The sequence below is a fragment of the Aplidium turbinatum genome, chromosome 5 (genome assembly GCF_918807975.1).
Source record: "Aplidium turbinatum chromosome 5, kaAplTurb1.1, whole genome shotgun sequence".
In the NCBI taxonomy this organism is placed as follows: Eukaryota; Metazoa; Chordata; class Ascidiacea; order Aplousobranchia; family Polyclinidae; genus Aplidium; species Aplidium turbinatum.
In genome coordinates, this window is record NC_137476.1 from 38326540 (window position 1) to 38340958 (window position 14419).

Consider the following 14419-nt stretch of genomic DNA (forward strand, 5'->3'; position numbering starts at 1 on the left):
TAAACATTTTGTCGGGCCCTTTGAATTTAAAAAATTGAAAACTCTGTAATTTTGAAAAAGAGCATACCCATGAGGGGGCGCAATCGAAACACAAAACTAATATAAAAAACAATATTTTATGCAAAATCGATTGAGCACGCAAATTTAAACATTTTGTCGGGCCCCATGAACTCAAAAAATTGAAAATTCTGTAGTTTTGAAAAAAGGCATCTTGGCTACCCATGAGGGGGCCCAATCGAAATACAAAACTAATATAAAAAACAATATTTTATGCAAAATCGACCTGAGCACGTAAATTTAAACATTTTGTCGGACCCCTTGAACTCAAAAAATTGAAAATTCTGTATTATAGTTTTAAAAAAGGGCATACCCATGAGGGGGTCCAATCGACATACGGAACTAATATAAAAAACAACATTTTATACAAATTCGTTGAAATCAACTTTAACGCGTGAATTTAGACATTTTGTCGAGCCCCCTTTCAACTCACCGGGCCCCGGTGCAATGCACCGGTTGTCCCCCCCTCTTGTGGGCCCTGGTGAGAGGCCTGCATTAGACGGTCGAAAGGACGCCGGTTCAGCACCACTGATAAACACGCTGCTGTTTCATTCAAGATATTTAATGACGTATGTAAAGGTGGACATTGAAACTGACTTTTTTATCAAAGGAATGCAACCAAAATAAACCAACCTAATAAACAAGTGCTAAAGTATTCTGACATCTTCGTATCGTTGTTTTAGTGGTTTTGTTACTAAACAAATATCGTTAGAATTACACACCCCTTAAAATGAACATTGAAATGTGACATCATAACAATAAACAACATAATAACAAATAAACTGTTTTGTTTCTTACAGAAGCTCCAAGCAACACAACTGTCTTTCAACAGCAAGTAATTCAGCAGGACAACCGGCAGTACCATACCCATCAACATGTTGATCAGCAAGTGATAAATGTTGACCAGCGGCAGTATCATGTCCATCAACATCAGCATCAACGTATTGATCAGCAAGTGGTCCAGGTTGACCAGCGGCAAACCATAACCAAGATTGTTCTTCAACCCGAACAAACCGATGTTCGATCTGGACATGAAAAAGGTTTGTGAAATGTTCACATTAAACATAATATTTAGTTTTAATTCACTTTTATTCAATATCCCGAAACATGAGCCCAAACAAATTAATGTTCGATCTGGAGATCAAGAAGGTTTTTAATTTAAATCATTAAAATAACCCGGAAACATACAAGTTATGAGGAGACTAGAATGTCATGGATTGTTTATGTTTTATCAGGCTTTTGTAATGAAAACGTCTCAAGAATTGTTAAGATGACAAAGTAGGCTATGTATGTAATTGAATGAAAGAACTTATTCTAATTAAATACATTAGTCCCAAATTAATTGCAGTTCCCAATCTTTAGTTCCATGATGTGGCATGACAGCCAATGCCATGAGCATGAACACTTTTTCGGATCATAGTACAGATTTTCGCAGATTTTTAAGATGTGATTTAAAAAAAAAGTAATTCTGATAGTTATTGTCACACGTATCAGACATGCAGTATGTGTAAATTATTCATTAATTTATCAAATTTATTCAATTCATTAAAAGTATAAAAGCCAATCTCTTGACAAAGCGATTAGGAGTCATCGAACTACATTTTAAACCTTAAAAAAAATCTTTTCTATGAAGCAACAGGTGTTCAGTACGAGCTAGTTTTGCATGAAACAAAACAAATTCTTTACAAAAAAATTTAAAAGCATAAATTTGAGGCGAGACGACATGGAATGAAATTTGTATGTAACCAACAGGTCGGGACCATTTATTTTGAAAACAAACGAAACTGAAACGTCATACAAAGTTATTGAAGGTGGAATAGACCATTTCTCATTGCATAACTTATTTGTTTGCGACGATTATTAAGTCATCAGTGCATGTAAACATGATGCAGCTTTAAAGCATGAATTTTAACAGCTTTCTGAATTCTGGGCCATTTCCTCATTTCGCGTCGAAATTATTACAAAATTACTAATACTAATATATAATTACAAAATTACGAAATTATTACAAATATTATAAAATTAATAAATCTACCTAACAACCAAAAACGAAACGAAATATATCGATCATTTGAGAAATGATCATCGCAATCAGAATTAGATTGAATTAGGTACCGTATGATACAATTACATGTAGCTTAATGATAGCAGTTATTAAATCATACCGTATGTAACTAAACATTAAATCAAATATGCGATAGTTGCTGTTCGTCTAAAACCTTCACAGTCTGTTCCACCTTTATGGGATTATCAGAAGGTTCTTATTCAAATAGAACATATTCAAACAGATCCAATCGTAACATAGTTTTCATTCGATATGAAATTACCCGTCATTGACATGCGATTGTGGTCGTCGCTTTTTTTCTGCACTTTCTAATTTGCGTCACTTGCTGGTAGCTTGCACCTTTTGTGATCTATTTCTAACAAAATTGTTTGCTTCTTATCATTCTTGTGCCACTTGTTAAGTTACCAGCTCAGTGGCCGGCTGGTTTCGCTTTAGGCTCTGGTGCTGATAGATCTGGGATCGATTCCAGGTCGGGTCAAACCAAAGATTTTAAAAACGGTACCGATCGTGTTCTTTCTTGCGTAACGCAGTGAGAATAGTCGGTTAATAATGTGATGACATCGTGAACCTGATATAAAATTAAACATGAGCCCTGTCGCTAAAAGACCTTAGCTGTTGTAGAGCGACAATAAATAAAACCATAACATTATTATCGCTTGTTGAGTTTCTGCTGCTCGATTCAACCGTTTTGGTCAGTGCATAGTCAAATTGAATTTCTAAATTTCACTTTCATTCTTATTGCAAGTATGGTTGTTCTAATATTCCTTATGAATACACAACGATGTGGTAAAATTTTTATCTATTTTTTTATTTATGTATTTTTTAACAAAATAAAAATTAAAACCCTCGGTGTTAGCCTACTGCTGTAAGTTTCTATATCTGTGGTAACTTTTTAAGCGTTTCCAAAAAAGTTCGTTTGGTGGAATTGCAAACATTTGTTATCTTCAAGCTATTTAAGCCATTTTTACAAAAGTTTTAAAACCTGAACCGTTACTGCCCTTTGTTGTGCTGTTTAAGCTTGAACTTGAACAACTTGCTGTTGTTTCTCTGGGCAAGAAACTTTACGATAATTGCCTCTACCCAGTGATCGATTTCGAGTAATGGGTAGTACCAAATTTAAGTCATAAGTAGGGTAGACAACCGGAAACAGACATTGCCGTCGGCTGCAGCGTGGGTCAGGTGTATGTCGGAAGGCGTACACCGATGCATAGCGCTCAAGTCCGCTTTCCCGCAATGCAGGATAAAGATAAACAAACAAACAAACAAACTCTTTGCCGAATTTCTAAATAAACAATATCATACAAAGTACAATCAAGCAATAGGTCAGCAAAACCAACGGCCGGCTTGAAAAATAATGTTTGTAGCCTACATTCATGTTTAATGTTTTACTTTTGCTTTTTAGATTCAAACAAAGGATTAAAAAAACTGCGAAAAACAACTCGCAAACATTATCAATCCAAACATGACGTAGATCTTTCCAACTTTGACGTTTCTCCGGAAGGTTTTCCAGAAATTTATCCTGAAATGCTCAGAGTTGATTTTTACCAAGGAAGGTTCATTCCAAACGACGACAAGTACAATCCCAAAAGTCAAGGAATTAAATTAAGGAAATCGGACCGAGCAGTAACAATCGATCAATTAGTTTCTGATATTCAAACGAACAGGTTTGTATCAGTTATCGGATATCCTGGGTGTGGAAAAACAACCTTATCAAAACGCCTGGCAAGACGACTTTCTCAAAGTGAAGTCAATCTTGTCTTAAGGAAGCTTTTTATGAACATGAACGACTGCAACCAACAATTGGACTTAAAAGAGTTTCTGTTGGGAGATTGCAACTACAACTTAAGCAACGAGGAAAAGAATTCTGTTTTTGAATGGATCACAGACAATCCGGAAAACTGCTTCATTATTCTAGATGGATTTGATCAGGTGAGCTGGAACTTGAACGAAAATGTGGAAGTATCCAGTTACAATACTCCGCTCCACTATTGGAAAATGGTGTCCAACCTATGCATGGAAAAATTTCTTGAAAATTGTCACTTGATATTCACTTCTCGACCACACGCCATGCTTAATATTACCAAAAGATGTCGACCCAAACGCACTTACTTCATTCGTGATCTTACTCCTGACAACATGAAAATTTTATTCGACGCCTTAGTCAATGACCAACAGCAATCCGAGGTCATTTGGAAGGAACTTACAGTAAAAACTCCTCATTTGACGTCAATGTGCCACAACCCTTTGATGCTGCAACTTTACTTAAGAGCATCTCTTGGTTCGTCAGAAATCGCTGATATTTCTACGATGACCCGAATATTCCACACTGTATTGTTAAATCTTAAAAACTCCGAACACGCCGTTTCTATAACAGATGCTATCGTCATCAAGCTTTCCAAAATCGCGTATGAAGCAACAAAAAAAGGAACCGTATTGATCACAGCAGACGATCTTAAAACAGAAAATCTCTCTAGTCAGGAAGTTCAAGATCTTGTTGTCACTCTATTGGGGGAAAACAGAGAATGTGCGCTCTTGGAAGGGCAGCAACTCTTATATTTCAGCCACCAAACCTTCCAAGAATACTTCAGTGCTTTATACATCTGTCGTAAAATGTCATTACCTGATTTTGCATATTTTGTTCAAAATAACTTATTGAAAGATCACTGGTCTGTCATTGTACAATTCATGTCTGGGCTCATTTTGGATTCGTTCATGAACAAAGGTAAATTTAAGTTTTATAAGCATTTTATTTATCATGGGAGTGGCATTATTGTTCTGCCTGAAAGTTCATGGAAGAATCTATAATCCTTGTAACAAATTTTGATTGACAATTAAATCCTTGAAATAATTTACGAATTAAGCAAATAGACGTTTATTGAATCAAAAATTATCTTTTCGACAAGCAAATGTAGTTTCTCAACCTTGAATCCCATTGCACTTCATGTTCCTTTATATTAGGCAGCCTATAGGCGGGTGGGATGGTGCAGCGGATAAGACGTTCGCTTTCCAATCATGCAATCCTGGTTCGATTCCTGGTTGATGACAAACACCGCTCACCTCTATACCCAGGGTGTAATAACTTGGGTGGGCGTAGTTGCTGAGAGAAAGGCGGCCGAGAGAAAGGAACTGGCCACCCTACTCTCGTTAGTGCCGAAGGCTTAGTACAATGAGAACCTTATCTTCTCATACCCAGATGCTTGGATCAAGAGTATGGGACTCACCTTTACCTTTTTTACCTTTTTTACCTTTTTTACCTTTACCTTTTTACCTACTACTTTATTTGCAACCGTTAAAGAAATTGTTGCTTTGGGATGGTTTTTACAGTAGCAGCTGGTTTCGCCGGTTAATTAATTTTTATGCTTTCATTTGCTTGTAATTTTCCAGATACTGAGAAAATCGCCTTTAGTGCGGCGAAAGCTCATCTATAAATTATGCAAGTATTCAAACTTGACTGATTTTTTATATTTTTACGTCAATCCTCGTTTTATCACAATAAACGTCACTATAATTACCACTGTGATTAACAATTATCGCTATTTGTGGTTTTACAGAATCATCTGAAAGAACAGCTGAACCTTCAGCACAAGTACAACCGTTTTCTCATTCTGAACCAAGTAAGATAGTAGTAACATATGCTTAAGCTGTACAACGTACAGTATACATCTGCATAGGTGACGATGGCAAGACGTAATTTTAATAAAGATGTGATTTTTTTCAGGTGAAAAGTTGCAAAAACAGAAAGTTTTTATTTCAGAGCTGTACAAGAAAATTCGAACAGTTGCTGCAAGTAAGTCAATGTTTTGATTTGGTCAACACAGATTGCTATGCTAAAAATGTTTAACCGATTTTGGAGTAGCTTATATTTACGGGACAGAAACTCAATATTGTTTTGTTTTTTATTAACTAGTTTTATTTTAAAAAGTTTTCAAATTTCAAGGTAAAAACGATCAAAAATTACCAAGTGAATAAAATCAACCAGGTTCGAAAACAAAGGTTCAAGCAGCAAATACCAGATGTAAGCGCAGTGAGCATAAAAGCACAAGTAAGTTATACAACAAAAGTGAAAAAAAACATGGTCTCTAGGTTACATTCAGGCAACAAAACCCACTTCTTTTAGGGAATAATTTTGGGAGTAAGAACTTGTCAAGTTGAAGTGGTCCAGTAGCAAAGATTTTTCTACGCGACAGTCCGACTATGTTTCTACCTTTTAGTCTGCATCTATTCATCCGATGGTGCGTCTCCCTGGTATGGACCTGCTCCGGACGACTTGGGTCAAGCTCAATAGAATTCGAACAGCCCGGCCGCTTCCATTCCAATATGTACAAGTGAGGTCTGGCTTTTTCATCACCCTGCGAATGCGGCGTGGAGGAACAAACTGCTGACTATGTCGTTCTTGAATGTTCCATTTACAAGGCACCAAATGGAATGCATGGCAAAGCAGAACTATACGAAGCTACACTTACCTGGCTTTCCGTCACCTGCCCAGAAATCCAAACAATCTTTTCTCAAACAAGGGAAGAAGAAGTCTACGTCTCTGTTAAGATGCTACTCTGAAATAGAAGAGTTCAAAATAAACCTGACCAATGACAAGTTATTAATTCTTTGTCGACCATGTCACTTATAGTAGAACGCGACTCAGAACTACATGGTTCAATTTATAAGAAAATGGTGGGATGCATTGTTCTGGAAAAGTTTTATAACATTTCTATCATAATATTATTTACTAAGCTTTTTAAGTCGTCTCTGCATGCGTTTATCATGAAAATATTGAAAGATTATTATCTTAAAAAGTAGAGACATCTCGTTGCAATGAATGCCATATTTGGATTATATCAGAGATCGGTAACCAGCGATTCTTTAGCTTTTCTGAAGCGACCCCCTCTTAGATTTGACAAAATTTGCGTTTGATTAAGGGTGCACTATACTACTTAAAACCGGATTTTTAGTGTTTATAATAAATACATAAGCCTACACTACTAACTGTCATCCAAGCCACAACGAACTGTATATGTTGTCTGAAAGGTCTTGTAACACATTAATATTTTTTTAAATTGGCCAAATTTTTAACAAGTTTTAGTCTTTTAAATTTGATAAAGTTTTTACCATCTTTACTAAAGCATTGTTTATTATAACTGTGCAAGATGACGCAGCAATGAGCCTTCACCGAGTGATAACTGCCAGAGGACATTAGATTGTTGCCATTTAAGTTTTGACTTTTTCAGGTCAGTTTAGACTTTAGAGCTTTGTACGCTAACAGCATGCTTTGCTGTCAGAAGACATAGACAAATCATAACAGAGAAAGATTTTGGGCTAACACACAGGATTTAACAGCTTGGACAGATAACTTGAAAACTTTGCATTTAATGTAAAAGATTTTAGCTAAAATCATTTTTAGAACAGGCATAGAGCATTTCCTACAAAGTGCCCCATTGAAAATAAGCGGAGAAAGCAGTATTAGAACTACTGCAAAAAGAGTAGCAGAGTAAGCAAGTATTTAATAAATGGATAAAAGACCCATACCACACCAATACTGCTAGTTTGTGGTAGCTCAATAGATTGTTCAGCCTGGAAAGCCGTTTTTGATGGAGATTAAGGTAGCCTATATAAAATAATCGTTTCTTAAGCAAGCATAAAAACTGTGTTCTGATCTATAGTCACAGCAATACCACGAAATTCGTATAGCTACTGTTCGAAATTCGTGTAGTTACATACGTTTTGTGGCTCTTTGTTGGCCGTACCTGCTGAAAAATATAAAAAAATAACTCTTTTGTTGAAAAACGTTGCCAACCCTTCATTAGATGGACCCAATTTCTTTATGCTGTAACACTCTCTTCAATTTCGCTAATATTTGCTACAGTCTGCTCCAGCTCCGGTTTGGACATATATGAGTTATTATTGCCTATTTTTTACTATTTCTTATACCGTACAGTAACCACAGTCAGTGGCGTAGCAACGCAATATGCCGCCCTTGGATTTTTACACGAAACGCGCCCCTACCCCCCCTTAACACCGTCGTAAAAGCTAATTAAAATTGCACACAACAAAAGAATTAAAGCAGTTTTGTTTAATTTTATTGAAAGTTCAAAATAAAACCACTTCTTCATCAGACAGTTGAATGATTCTTTGTCTCCTTTATTTACTCTAATCGCTGGATTGAATGGCCCTTCTTTATTCTGAAACCTTTCGGGCCCTAGTTTGATCATCTCAACTTTCATGTTATGAGTTGATGTTTCTGGCCAAGTAGCCACATCGTTATGAGAAGAATATATATCATCTGTTTTATCTTGATCTGACAGTGTTTCATTCACAGCCTTTCAATGATCACTTTGTTATTGTTTTGCTCTAGGTAGCCTACACTTCTTCTTCCGTCTCAACTTGAAGTAGAGATTTACTATGCTAATCTCTTCTGTTTTTTTTAGCAGAGGTTATTTTTACAAACTTAAAAAGAATGAAGGAGCCATTTTGAAGTTTGTAAAAATTACCATTTTACATTTAAAAATTACCATTTAAAATACCATTTAAATTACCATTTAAAATACCATTTAAATTACCATTTAAATTACCATTTAAAAATTACCATAAAAATTACCAGAAAAGAGGAATTAAAAACAATGAAGGAGCCATTTTGAATTCCTCTTCTCTAGCTTTCTTTTTATTTCTAAAAAAATCTTCACTTTCTTTTACTCTCGAATCTCGTAATAGGCAAAAATTAACTTTAAAAAAATTGCAACTTAAATCTTGTAAAGTAATCTACAGTAGAACTCGGTTAATCCGGATCTTTGCCTAATCCGGATAAAACTGGAAGTACAAATGAACAAGTCTTGATAGAACCGTCATCGGTTAATCCGGATCTTCGCCTAATCTGGATGGAATCGCCGGTCAAATCGAATCCGGATTAACCGAGTTCTACTGTATTTCAGACCTGAAACTTTAAACCTTTCATAAACCTAACTTATCTTCACACATGAAGATGGAGGAATCCCGTCTATCTACCACAGACAGATGGTAAAGGTGGCAGTTGACTCGATGATGCACGGTCCATTCCTGTCTCCACCCGAAAGTGAAATAAACTGAAAACTTATCTGAACTTAACTACCAAAGCTAAATTGCCTCAACAATGATATAGCTTACAAGTTACAACCGACATTCTATCATTACTTCAATAGCATGAGCATCATTAAATCGACACAAATACCACATGGCGAGGCACAATCTAAAAAGTTGCAAATTAGTTTTTGGGCATAACATTGCTTAATTTTTTGGCTTCACTTAGATCAGTGTTAACTTAGGTCGTTTAAGTTTGAGTCTCTCCGAGAATAAATTAATGTGACTGTCTTTGTTCCTTTAAACCAGGGGTCACCAACTGGCGGCCCGCGGGCCGCATGCGGCCCGCCACGCTGTAACGCTGCGGCCAGCGGAAGGTATCAGCGTACAAGTATAACCAAAAATACTTTTCTTGAGGAGTTAAAGAGCACGAAGACAAAAAATACTTTCCGGGAAGCATATTTTCGCTTTGCATGCGATTCCACCGACCGACCAATCAGATTATAGTTCTAGGTGGGGGTTGCTTAAAGGTATTCCAATGCGATGTCCAGCCACACCGTCCCAGTGGTTGATTAAAACGTCTGTTTTCGAAATTGTCTGTGAGCATAGGGTTGCTTATTTTAAGTTTGTAAATGTCATGTAAACACCAGTGTGCGTTTCACCGTTATTGTGTTTCTCGAGCAGTGTTCTCTTTATGCAAGTTTTTGTTGGCAAAATTGGTCGGTGTGCCAACTCAATTTATAATAAATTGGCAAAATATTATATATAAATTTAAAGACTTTTTCTGATTGTATAATGAAAATATTTAGCTTAGTACTGCAAATGTTTTTTGTTTTCAAAGAAATATGGAACGCCTCACGATTTTGCGTGTCATCCTTGCGCAGGAGCCGTACTAATCTTCTTTGTATCGCTCCAATTTTAGCATATGTACTGCTGAAGCTAGTACTGCAAAATGTTGTTAAAATCAACAAATTCTTGCCACGCTGATAAGCACCGCAAGAGACAGTTGTCTATAATAAAAAAAAGGCGGTTTTATAAACTCTCACAAAAAGGATGAAAAACCAACTCATTGCTGTTTTAGAGAGAAGACTGTTCATGAATTACAATAGAATTACGATTTTTCGATGTATTCCACAAGCGTTTGTTTCATGGTTTCTTTTTCCCTGTTATTAGAGCCTATTTTTCGCTGATATGTTTGCAGTTCACTATTGTTGCCTGTATTGTGATGTGTCAAACATTTCCTTGTTTACTGAAATTGTTAATTGCTATTTATCTTTTGTGAAGCGAAGTGACAACACCACTCTTGCTTGGCGATGAATATTCTGATGAAACCGCTCGCCTCGCTATAAGTGCGCAAAACAAGTGGCCTCGTTTATTAGGTATTGTTAAAAAAATCAAAAGTGTTGTAAAAGGAGCTTGGCCTGGCAGTAGCGTTGTTCGATTAATTTTGTTGCTGCGGTATTCTAACATAAATACGAACAACATGTAACGCTGGATACTGGGTACGAAATGCGTTCTTTTCTAGCATAAGAGTCAACCTACCTAAAATTTTATTAGTGCGGCCCGCCACAGCTTTCCTTAGTGCCAAAATGGCCCGCATGCAAAAAAGGTTGGTGACCCCTGCTTTAAACTTTAAAACGTTATCACATTTTGTCGCCCTCTAGCAACCTGCCGCCCCTGGATTTATCCACAAGATCCAATAGGTAGTTACGCCACTGACCACAGTAACTGTAGATTTTGACCTTTCAAAAACTGCTTTTCGAATTTGTAATTACTGCTGAGGTCTTAAATTTTCACAAATTGGATAAAGCTAGTTATATTTTGTTTTTAGACTGCATATCAAGCATAGGCTAATTCAGAGAAAATTAAAAAAGTGCAAATTTGAAGCTAAAATGAAACCTTTTTTGTTAAAACTACGTTTCGAAGGAGTTTAGTTATGTCCAAAGTTTATTGTGCACGAGCAATCAAACTTTTGGCATCATTTGGTATTAACGTGGAGTGCTTGTGATAAGTAGTTTAAGAAATTGGTTGAAAATCTTTTTTTTTAGGTAAACCTCACAAAATTTTCACTATTTACCTAGGGGGTCAAACTTTAGTATTTTTACATAAAAGCTTTTTAGGTGTTATTTAATGACCTGTAGCATATGTTTTACGTGGACTCACACAAAAACAAGTTTAAGCACCCACTTACTAATATTGATTGATATTATTTCTGCATTATTAGGTAACAAAGATCGCTCCATCATCCCTATCAGCAAAATCCTGAGGGAAGGCAACGACGAGGAAGTGATCGTGGCCGCAGGAAGTTATTTTGCTGGAGGGAAAATAAACATGCAACCCTCCGACACTCAGAATGACATCCATGCGGTGACGTCATTCATCAAGTCGATGCCGACGCGACTTGGACGCCTTGATCTGAACGGATGCAAAATGACTTCCAACCAATTCCGTCCATGGATCGAGGCGATCAAATCGATGCCTGGATCTGTAAGTCATGTTTCACTTTTAAAGCAACGTTTAATTAATTTGATCTATGGTCACATTATCATCAGTTTTTACCTTGATTCCACGGTACATTACATTGTTTTACCATCCGAGTCCCAATGAGTTTCCAATTTTTATTTTTATTATTATTTAATTATTGAATCATAATTATTTGTTTTTAGATTGTCCGAATCCGTCTGTTTGACAACTTCTTATCTGTCGATGACGTCATCGAGTTATTGAACAAAGTCGCGGAGGAAGTTGTGATGGGGACTTGCTTCGATGATAATGATGGGAGGTCGAGAGATGTGAACATGGATGAACGGGGCAAGTTACAGGAAGCCCTGGATGGGTTAGACAATAAGGTGAGAGTTACGTTGTTACGTAATCTAACGTGACATCTATCGAACTTTAACCTCGATACATTCATCAAAATTTTTAAAATATCTTGCTTATTCCAGTGTTAGAATAAAGCAGCCTATGGTACCCTTACAATCACCAAGGTTTATTATTCTATCGATTCTACGTCAATCAACATTAAATCAACGTCAATTATTTGCGTCAACATCACATTAGTTCAACAACTTTCATCAATGAACAAGGTAAACAATTAAAAGAATGCAAAGTATTCCAAGTGTTGGAACTTCTTTAATTTAATTACTCGCTTTGTCTTTTACAGAAGTTGAAGATCGATGTTGGCTTCGGACGTTACCTTACCCACAAAGATCGAGATGATTGAAAGATTTTGTTATTTACTTGATATTATTTTAATTTACATTTCACAATGTAAATCTTAACAACCTGTTATAGCCTAATGCTGCGAGTTCTCTGTGAGAATAACGGATTGCACTATCTTTTGGAACACAGTTCCCTAGTCATGTTCTATGACGAATTTTGTTGAAGTGATGTTTGTTCTTTGATGCGGGAGTGGAGTGGGCAGATCGTGCTGCTTGTGTAGCTTTCCCTGCATTTCTTGCATATGATCTTGTAGACACAGTTCTTGGTGGTACACATGTCGTCGTTCCGTAGTGGGAAGTCTTGTAGCCGGCAAGGTTCGGATTTTTGTGGTTTTTGAAGAGCGTTTCGGAGGGTTCGTGAGCGTCAAAAGAGGCGGACTGGTAAATCCAGGTCTTTGAAGACTTTTTTTGCTTTACGGTCCGCGTCGTCGCTCATGATTAGAAATTCAAAATGTTCTGGGTTATACGGTGTCTGGGGGGTTTGTCTGTTTTGCTGGTATCATCGTCTGGGTGATTGCTTAAGAAAGTCCTTGGGGCATCCGTTGTCCTCGATTGTCTTCTCGAATTCCGTCAGGTTTGTTGTTGCTCTGTTGGGTGAGGAACATTTATCCTTTTTTCTCTGTTTTTCGTTTAAGAGTGTGGTCTTCTTGCTACGTGGGTAGGGCCGAGTTGAAGTGTGGGAGTAGTTTGGTCTTTGCTCTCTTTTGGTAGAACTACTCCCACACTGCAACTCGGCATCTAAAATGTAGATGATAGCCTATAGGTCGTACATATAGACGTTGAAAAGGAGAGATGCCAAGACTAATCCCTGTAAGACACCATTTTTGATGCACCGTAGTCTACCATGTTTTCCGCTTCCAGTGCTAAGGGTAAAGTTCTTGTTGGGAGATAAGTTCCATAATCATTTTAACCATGTGTCTGTCTGGTAGTAGGTGGAGTAGTTAGTAGACAAGGCCACGCTGCCTAACTGTGTCACAGGCTGCTGTTAGGTGAACAAATACAGTCCCACTTTCTTTCTTGCCCAAAAACTCTCCTCAATGTCCTGAGTTAGGAAAATGGCTTGATCTACGGTTGACCACCCGTGTCGGAATCCAGCTTGTTCTTTGGGAAGCAAAGGATTCGATACGGGCGTAGTAGATCAGTCTCTCAAGGACCTTGAAAGAATTGCAGAGCAAAGAGATGGAGCGATAGTTCTTTGGATTGTCTAATGATTTATTTGGCTTAAGGATCGCGACGACTAGGGATCTTTTTATTACTTTTGGGATCTAGAGGCGGCGCAAGCAGGACGACAGGATATCGCATAACCAAGACTTTAAAGCATAACCGACGTGCGTGATAAGCTCTAAACATAAAATTATCCTATCTGAACCCGGAGCCTTCCTCGCTTTTACGTGCTTGATGTTTTACGTGCTTGATGTTTTTACGTCGGTTGTGCGTGCATGTGAAACTTAAGTCAAAAGTTAGGAAGAAAACAGGTTGGGTATAGCAGTTAATACATAGCTGTTACCGGTACCAGAAAGAAAGAACAATAACTTACCCTCCTGGTCGGGTGTGTTGATTTTCCAGAGCTTTGACGCTTTCTTTGTCACAAAACGGTCAGAGGTACGATCGCACGGCCTATATCAGAGATGGCCAAATAATTTAGGCCATGATCCACTGCCGCCAAATCTTACAACTTAGAGATCCACAATGGGCTGAAGATGTGCATTTTTCCTTTTGTATCATACAAAAAACATGCAATTAATTATTTTTGTACATCTAAAACAAGGCGTGTGCTGTAATAAACAGGCCTGGTGACTTATTAGTGAGAAAAATGATAAGTGGGCTTTGATTTCACAATACTATCGAAACGTGGTTTCCTGCTACTTACAGCGATCCTTACAGGTTACCCTGATAAAAGCCTTAAAAATAGGCCTTATAGACTAAAAAAAAAAAAATTTAAGCAAATTTTAAACTAAATAGGCTAGGCCAACTTTGAATTTTTTTTCAGAGACAACTTGAAAGATCTACAAAAAAAGTTGAAAAGATCCGG

The 14419-nt window shown here is 37.1% G+C and overlaps 1 protein-coding gene and 1 non-coding gene across 2 annotated transcripts; one reads left to right on the forward strand and one right to left on the reverse strand.

Annotated features, from left to right (window-relative positions):
• The first annotated feature begins 4419 nt into the window (after positions 1-4419).
• On the forward strand, positions 4420-12567 carry LOC145769878 (uncharacterized). Its single transcript, XM_082581419.1, has 4 exons — positions 4420-4844; positions 11391-11653; positions 11833-12015; positions 12330-12567. Exons 1-4 carry the CDS (start codon positions 4430-4432, stop codon positions 12387-12389), a joined length of 921 nt encoding a protein of 306 aa, XP_082437545.1. The 5' UTR covers positions 4420-4429; the 3' UTR covers positions 12390-12567.
• LOC145771433 (U6 spliceosomal RNA) lies at positions 10006-10112 on the reverse strand. Its single transcript, XR_014289223.1, has one exon. It is a non-coding gene; the product is annotated as a U6 spliceosomal RNA (small nuclear RNA).
• Positions 12568-14419: the final 1852 nt, after the last annotated feature.

Excerpts from the sequence above, each read along its gene's own strand:
- LOC145769878 (XM_082581419.1), top strand. The coding sequence starts at position 4,430 with ATGACCCGAATATTCCACACTGTATTGTTAAATCTTAAAAACTCCGAA. Across the intron at positions 4,845-11,390 it reads GGATTCGTTCATGAACAAAG|GTAACAAAGATCGCTCCATC; the intron begins GTAAATTTAAGT and ends CTGCATTATTAG. Across the intron at positions 11,654-11,832 it reads TCAAATCGATGCCTGGATCT|ATTGTCCGAATCCGTCTGTT; the intron begins GTAAGTCATGTT and ends ATTTGTTTTTAG.